Below are 8166 nucleotides of genomic sequence, written 5' to 3'. Positions count from 1 at the left end.
CTGGAGCAGCAATGGCTGCAATGGAGGCCATTCTCAACTTAAATTCACTTGAGCCTTCTAAATGTTGATATACTCTTGCGAAGTCACTCAAATACTCATAACATGTGAAAATTTTTGCTCAAAAAATTGTCTGGGGCTAAAAAAAAGAGAGAAACACCATTTTTGGGTAGCTACACCCAATAAGAATTTGTTTCCCTCAAAATTGAGCTTATTGTGATGAAAAATTCCAGTCTGGAAACTTTAATGGATTTGCCTGTCCACAACTGTACCATCCAACAATGTTGGGCCATTGTTGATCACAGTATGGACCAGGCAAGACCAGTGTTCAGCGATTAAAATGTATATAATGTCAATATACAATGCTATTCTGTTGTGTATAACTGACATGGTATTTCTACATTCAACAAAAACCATGGCTACCCCAGTCAAACATCAGCAAAAGTCCGTTATTGTCACGGCCGTGCATTCCGGCCCGCTCCCCACCCGTCCCGATGCCGCCCAAGCCCATTCCCGCTATGCGAGCGTGAGCGTGAGCCCCAACCTCAGCCCTATCTTCCCTGAGGACTCCCTGCTCACTCCCCTGCTTGCCCCTAGGCTCCCCTGCACCTGGCCGACTCCCCCACAGCCACACCGACCTTCCCACCATGAGTCCGCCTCTGGCACCGTGCCCAGCGCGACTCCTCTACCCCGCCCACTCAGCCCCTACAGGGCCACTATCATCCCCATGCCCGACTCCGGCCCAACTCCGAGTCCAGCACCGCTACGATACCAACGATACCATCGCTGCTATCATGGCCCTACGCTCTTTCCTTTATTTATCTGTTATTGTTTGTTTTGACCCTCGGTCATTGCCGGCCGCTATGCGGCCAACCCCGCTCCTTATTCTTGTTTGCTTCCGGACCCTTCGGCCTCCGGCCCGGGTCCGCTTCCATTCATTTCTTCCTCCTATATATATCCTGTATGATACTTTATTGTACCTTAGCTCTAATATCGATGTGACCATGACCCCTAAGTCCTGACCCCAACAAGGCAAACCCAGTGAGTCCGAAATGAGGGCCAAGAGACAGCTAGGGGGCACAGCACTCCCTTTAGAGTTGCTGAGGCCAAATGCCCTACCCTCGGGCCTTGTCTGAGGCATCGCAGCCATCGCGGCCTATAGTGGCCCGCATCGGCAACCTTCGGTGCCGACCCCGGACCAGTGTCTAACAGTTATGCTCCAGAGCATCAGGAGTGGCTGGAGCATGTGGGAGACAAAACAGCAGATTGGGCACTCCTGGAGCCAATAGTGTTCTCCTGGGAGGGGGTTCAGGAGCAGCTGGGAGTGGTGAGGAGTATGCAATGTGCCAGGAGCAGTGGGAGGAAAATTTTGGTCTCTAAAAAGTTGAAAAAAAAAAAATTTAGGGAAAAATCAAAAAAAATTCAGGAACTATAGTGCCTTTAAAGTGCTTTCAGGACATATAATTATTTGGGAAATTGAGGAAGAAATGATGGAGAAAAATGGAAAATACTTTCGGAGACCCGAGAAGTAATGAGAACTGAATTGATGGGAAAGTCTGAAAATTGAATAGGAAAGTGAGGGGAAGCCTTGTAGCATTGTTATTTTCTGCTGTTCTGATTTTTCCTGATTGTTCTTGGTCTCACTCCCAGCTGCTCCTGGACCCTCCCAGGAGCTTTCAGGAGCTTCCAGGAGTATTGAGGAGCAGCTGGGAATGAGACCAAGAAGAATTGGGAAAAATCAGAACAGCAGAAAATAACAATGCTGCAAGGCTTCCCCTCACTTTCCTATTCAATTTTCAGACTTTCCCATCAATTCAGTTCTCATTATTTCTTGGGTCTCCAAAAGTATTTTCCATTAGCTGCTCCTGGACCCTCCCAGGAGCTTCCAGGAGTATCCAGGAGTATCCAGGAGCAGCTGGGAGTGAGGCCAAGAAGAATCAGGAAAAATTAGAACAGCAGAAAATAACAATGCTACAAGGCTTCCCCTCACTTTCCTATTCAATTTTCAGACTTTCCCATCAATTCAGTTCTCATTATTTCTTGGGTCTTCGAAAGTATTTTCCATTTTTCTCCATCATTTCTTCCTCAATTTCACAAATAATTATATATCCTGAAAGCACTTCAAAGGCACTACAGTTCCTGAATTTTTCTTTTTTGATTTTTTCCCTAATTATTTTTTTCACTTTTTAGAAGTCCCTATTTTTCAAATTTTCCTCATTCCCCCCTCATTCCCCCCCTCATTCCCCCCCTCATTCCCCCCTCATTCCCCCCCCTCATTTCCCCCTCATTTCTCCCTCATTCTCCCCCTCATTCTCCCCCATTTCCCCCACCTCCATATTCTGCAAGCCCGAAAGTGATTAAGTTGCCAGATTAATCATATATCAGGCCATAAATTTTGACTGTGTATTGGTGAGTCTCAGTGTCCTTGATGTATAGTATAGTGTTTGATCTAAATGTTAAGTAGTGTCTTGTTGTGTTAGTCTTGTGGTAGGAGGTATTCATGGGGAATCTTCCCTCTTTTTTTCCTTTTCATTTTCAAATGTTCCAGGAGCTCCCAGAAGCTTCTCACCCTTATACATTTTGAAGCATTTAAATTGTATTTACTGGATATGTTTGTGCACAAAGTAATGCTCCATGCCCTCCTGGGAGTGCCCTGGAGTACCTGGCCAACTCTGGAGGAAATGAGCTGTTCCTGGACCAGCCAATCTCCTCCTGATTCTCCAGTGCTCTCCATACTCTGGAGCACTCAGGAGCATAACAATTTTTTGCTGATGAAGACTGCCACACAGATTCCGAGTGCAACAACCCAAGTTTTTTTCCAACCGGGTTTTCTCCACGGAGCCAAATGCCATAGGTAAAATACTGCAATTTTGTAAATAACTTGGGCTGCATGATGTTAATTACCGTGATTTACTTCCCACAGTGCTGAGTTATGCGTGATAGCTCCTATTTTATTACTATGTTAGATGCAGTACATAAGTATGTCAACCCAGAGACCCAGAAACACGCATCTTCAGTAGCACTGGATAGGTCCAGGATTTTGTGAAATCCAGGAAGTATCAACTGTAGATGTTGTTGGAGTAACAATGACCCGTGACTTACCAACCACCACCACATGATCCTTCTTACATCCGTATTCACCTCGTGACACAATGTATATACTGTTGTTGCTCTACTTTCCCTTTTCCCCCTCAGTTCTTCATTCACGGAGACTGAGCTCCCGCATTAGCCCTCCTATTAGATGTTTCCGCGGGGATTTTGAGGTAAGGGCCTCAGAACGCAGTGAATATATGGTGTCCAAGTAAGAAACCAAGAGGACACATGGTATGTTAATGTGAGCACAATGCCGCTGTTACTCACGGTACAAAACATGGGTCAGTACTTGGGTAATTTACTCGGAGAAGAACATGCCACAATACCTGGTACATCCTTAGTATGATACCTTGGAACCCAGGTATTCGATCAAATTTACTAAGGGATCTCCGAGTTCTAAACAGCGCGCTCCTTCCAAGTAATTTCCCTGGGACTTCAGGTATTCTGCGTACTAGGGTATTCCACCGTGAGATACTGCGATTTTCACCTGGTGTCCCCAATATTTTTTTTACCGTGACTTACTTCCCACTGTGGTCATCTTTCGGGGCTGTCGCTGTACTTCAGATTAGAAGAAAATTATATTCCTTGCCATTAAATTTTATGGTTACACAATATTTACAAAATACAAATACATGAAACTCGACTCGTCAGGGAGGACGGGCACCATTGGCAGTGGGAGACACACCAAAAGTTGTGGGAATCGCGCCAATGGTCGTGAGAGTGGGAGGGTTAGCGCTGCTTGTGCTTTCATTAAGGGGAGTGCAAGTTGCTTTTGGACACACAGGTGAATGCTAGGTCATCTCATCGAAGAAGTGAAATTTACCAAAGAAGTTACCCCACGATTCGGTGTCTAGGTTGACGGCCATCGTTATGTTCTGCTGGCGCACATCGAGATTGGTGATCGCATCCATATTAACGGCCCCTGAACGGAATGAACAAGACATCAATAAATCTCTGTTGGTTAGTCAATAGCAGCCTACGAACATTCGAAATGCTCCTGGATTAGATCTGGGTAATAGAACCAGAGCCAACCATGCATTGTGATGGGGATGGTGTAACCGCCCTGATAACTGCAGGTCCGAACCTGGGCATACATTGTGACATTGACCGGGCCGGTGCATTGGATAGCATTTGTCAGTGTGGAGCGAGTATCGTACCCGACCTCAACACTGTCACCCTTAGAGTTGGTGTTAGTCGTAGTCCAACTGGCTGATGGATTGAGATTAGATTTTGGAGGCAAACACGGCAAATTCAGAATATCCTACTTTGCTGTTCGAAGCCAGTCTTGAGCATGTCGGGGCCAGCCTCAAGTTTAACCGTGAACGAGGTTCCGCTAGCCATGGCAGTACTAGCTAGAAACAGGAGTATGAATAGTGGTATCGGTAGATGCTGGCATATTTCGACTCACACGTAACTGTGGACGTGGTCTGAGAGAGGGTCCCCTGAGAGAGACTCAGTTGCGCATAATCGATGCCGCGCCACTAGGATATCCGTAAGCCGAGAGAAAATTGCTATAATAAAAATATGGAGGTAGAAAGACCCACGATGGTTCCATTGTCACTTGCGATTGAAAGCGTACACGAAGGCTCTGCGTCCCATATTACTGTATAGTTCATCGAAAACGGATAACACGCATATGCCGTGCCCCAAGGGTACTGTGTCGAGTTCATCATCAGCGGTTTTTATGATAAAGATTCACGTACATACACCTTCAGGATTCACCAAAACTTGATCCCAACCCGGACCCCAAGTGTAAATCGCATACTCCTAGCGTCAATCATTCGATGTGGCTCTCGGTTGGGTCTGCAAATACATACCTTGGCCTTCTGAAGGAGAAGATCCATCTGGTTCATCTGGTCCTCATTCATTAAGTGGCACAAACTCTGCGAAAAGTCCCGACCGGTGCGGAGCGAGTCACCTCTTGTAGAGTAGTGCAATGCTCTAGCCTCTTCCCCATTCATGTGAGGTGGGCCGCCACGCCAACTCCGGGAGGTAGGGAAAGCCTGAGTTGAAAGAATGAAAGCCAAGGCGATGGAATAGAGCACAGAAATCGCTGCCATTAATAAAGGACCAGAAGCTGAAGGAGACGAGCAAGACTGGGATGCGTTTTCTGAGATCCTTGGCTCTATTTGAGGTAGGCCACGTTCATATCTTGCTCACTTCCGGGGAAAATAATATGCAGTCGCCACCTGCATGGACTCTTATCGGCCTGTTCGGGCGCAAAATATACAACGGATGCAAGGAATATCTATTCTGCAACGTTTTACGCCGAGACAGTCTTGTGTTACTAGTTGGTGAGCCAATGGGCACCAGGTAAGATATGATAATTGATGGATGGAATACCTAGCAGCCTTATTGGGGGGATGGCGCAAGTCACATAGCAGATGGTTCCTTTGCTGGAACACGGCGACCTGCCGAAGTGCTCGCTCGGCCCTGTAGAGCACGAATCCCAGGAAACAAAAATCACAACCTGAGGCCCTGAGCAGGTGTAAGAGTTAGAATGCGGTTGATGATGGTAGTCGGTACTGATGGCACGATGCGTCCCTTTGCATTGCAGAGGACGCATCGTGTCAGGCATTCGTTGGTCCGTTCAGGGCGAAACAGAAAATAAGAGGTAGCAACGAATGAATCCATGAACAAATTGATTCGGCCAACTCCGCTACATTACCGCTAAAGGGCTCACATGTAGCGTTAATTACCCCACAATATTGACCCATTTCTTACTTAAGTAATCTACCGCGTGGTTTGTTGAAAGACGTGCTTTTGCTGGTCTGTGGTCGGATTCCGTGCCTCACATCATTCTCTTTCGTGTACATAAGTAAGGAAAATCATGACAGCATTTCCTTTCGATCCTCGTCGTTAATTCTTTTCTTCCTTCTCGGGTGGTATCTGCGTTGAAACATGACAATGCCACTAATTCTAACTTCACATCCACCGCCCATCCTCCTCGATCCCCTCACTCACTGGTACGATCTTTCGTTTATATTTCACCCTGAACTGGAGGAATGACATTTCAAATCATGCCGACTGCCGTAGCCCCAGCGGAGTTGGTCTATCAATATTCCTGTAAATTGATCACCAGGTGAACCCCGCCCATCAAAAGGTCTCCTCCCATGTCTCATAACTGACTCGTATGATAAAACTACTTGTATTGCATGAGTAACATTATCGCTTCCGCCAATCAACGCCGTCGTGAATAGCCGACGCTATGTAACAGTACTGTAACTAGGGCTTACACGAAAATCAGCGACAATTATGTAATGGGAAAGCAAAACTCATCAATGGCGGTCACGGCCTCTATCTACGTTTTGCTACTCACAAGGCTATAGCGTTAAGTAATGCGGTATACAAATGGGCGTAAGAAGATTGTCATTAACGAAACGATACAAATATACGTGACAGCCAACTTTATGTAAAAGAAATAAAGGGCGCCAAGAAAGCGGTCCCGTATCGTTACAAATAGCGTAAATGTGGTGGGGGCGCGAAAGACGAATGATTGGAAGAAGGTCATTAAACATTATATGAGAGGCGTTTGCGGATCGTGAGTGAAATTACTTTTTGTGTGCCAGCGAAAGGAAAGACTCGAGGGGGCCTAGTTAAAACTTAAAAAAAATAACACATACAGAACCCAGTCCAAAGCCAGTACTAAATAACGGCAGAAAAGTCATTAAGACATATGTTTAAGGGTGAAGAAAAACCGAAAGCAAATTAATATACGAACCCCCGTCGAGGGTTGTTGCTGGGGAAAACAGGTGTGGTGACACTGCTATCAGACTCGTACTCATCAGCAGAGTAGACAGACGATGGGTGATAAACAGTGTTATCTGAGGCACTTGGTGCCACTGACATTCCATGGTGATAAAGCTGCATTTTCGGCGGTATAGCACCGGAGCCCGATCGTGCACGTGTGGTAGACATCGTAGGGGAAGACGTTATAGGTCGATTTCGGGAATAGGTCGATGGTGGCGACACCGCATAGGAAGATGCGATGGTAGCAGATCTTGAACGACCGTGAGTATGACCATGACCATATCTCGGGGGAGAAGGGGAGGACGACGATCCGCTCTTGACCTTGAACATCCTTGAGAATTTCTTCGTCCCTTCGTTTCTCCATTCATCATATTCTGCGTCTTCATCATCATCCCCCATCTCATGGGTACTCATACTGGGGGCACATACATGTCAAAGGTCGGCGCTCGAGGAGTGGAAGGTTCTTCCTCATCCCATTGCGACTCCTCCCAACCAGCCACATCCTGAATGCTCGCATGAGGACTAAGGCCCCAACGGCGATACTGACTGCGCGCCTCACTGACCGTAGCTAGCGTGGCAACATCCTCGTCCCGTTCACTGGGTGAAGACTCACTTTCGGCTTCCTCAATTGCCGGTGGCTTCTTGAAAAGCGAGATGACTGACTTAGCCTTATTCTTAATTTTCACCAGAGAAAGCGAGGCATTGGAACCATAAAGGCGTCGGGATCAACCCTGAGTGCAGGCTGGATATGAGGATACTCATGGAAGATCTGATGCTGAGTAGCGTGTGGTCGAGGAGATGGGGAAGGGATAGATGGGTAGTGAGGGGAATCAGGAAGTGCAAACGCAGATGCCCGCATAAACGAAGTGTCCTTCGGTGGCAGTGGAGGAGGAGAAACTGAAGGTGGTCGAGTAGGTGGAGCAGACTCAATATAAGAAGGAACTGAAGGCGGGCGAGTCGGGGGCTCGGAATCGGTGGATAAGGCGAGAGTCAGGGGTGTAGGGCTTTCCACTGGCACAGGTGAAATGGAAGCTGCTGGGCGGGCGGTATGACTTCCGGGGGCTCGACAGTAAGTGGAGGGACAGCCGTCGGCAGGGGAGGTACGGATGCGGACGTGAGCCATGACCAACAGGTACGAGGGCCAACGCATGATGAAGTAGGCTTGGTGGTCAGGAGGAGCAGGCATGAATTGAAGTGGCCAGAGGTAGGAGCCACGGAATAAGCGTATCGCGCACGATTCTGAGGGCGTGGCGGCTGTGACGGTTGTTGTTCTTGCCACTCCTGCTGCTGGGCACTTGCTCCCCGTTGCGCGTATGCAGCTGAAGG

General features: G+C 47.5%; 2 protein-coding genes across 2 annotated transcripts; both read right to left on the bottom strand.

Annotated features, from left to right (window-relative positions):
• Window positions 1–3737: 3737 nt before the first annotated feature.
• Window positions 3738–5150, bottom strand: EI90DRAFT_3129478 (uncharacterized protein; the record flags this gene model as incomplete). The annotated part of the gene is made up of 8 exons (XM_039064201.1): window positions 3738–3859; window positions 3914–4012; window positions 4075–4299; window positions 4356–4442; window positions 4499–4571; window positions 4635–4745; window positions 4798–4857; window positions 4908–5150. 8 exons carry the CDS (start codon window positions 5148–5150, stop codon window positions 3738–3740), a joined length of 1020 nt encoding a protein of 339 aa, XP_038911783.1.
• Window positions 5151–6798: 1648 nt separating this feature from the next.
• EI90DRAFT_3129477 (uncharacterized protein) lies at window positions 6799–8026 on the bottom strand (the record flags this gene model as incomplete). Its single annotated transcript, XM_039064200.1, has 3 exons — window positions 6799–7161; window positions 7257–7514; window positions 7571–8026. 3 exons carry the CDS (start codon window positions 8024–8026, stop codon window positions 6799–6801), a joined length of 1077 nt encoding a protein of 358 aa, XP_038911782.1.
• Window positions 8027–8166: the final 140 nt, after the last annotated feature.

This window comes from Cantharellus anzutake, assembly GCF_015039405.1.
Source record: "Cantharellus anzutake strain C23 chromosome Unknown EI90scaffold_58, whole genome shotgun sequence".
NCBI lineage: Eukaryota > Fungi > Basidiomycota > Agaricomycetes > Cantharellales > Hydnaceae > Cantharellus > Cantharellus anzutake.
The sequence above is the reverse complement of the archived record's forward strand: the minus strand, read 5'-3'. Positions and strand labels throughout refer to the sequence as shown.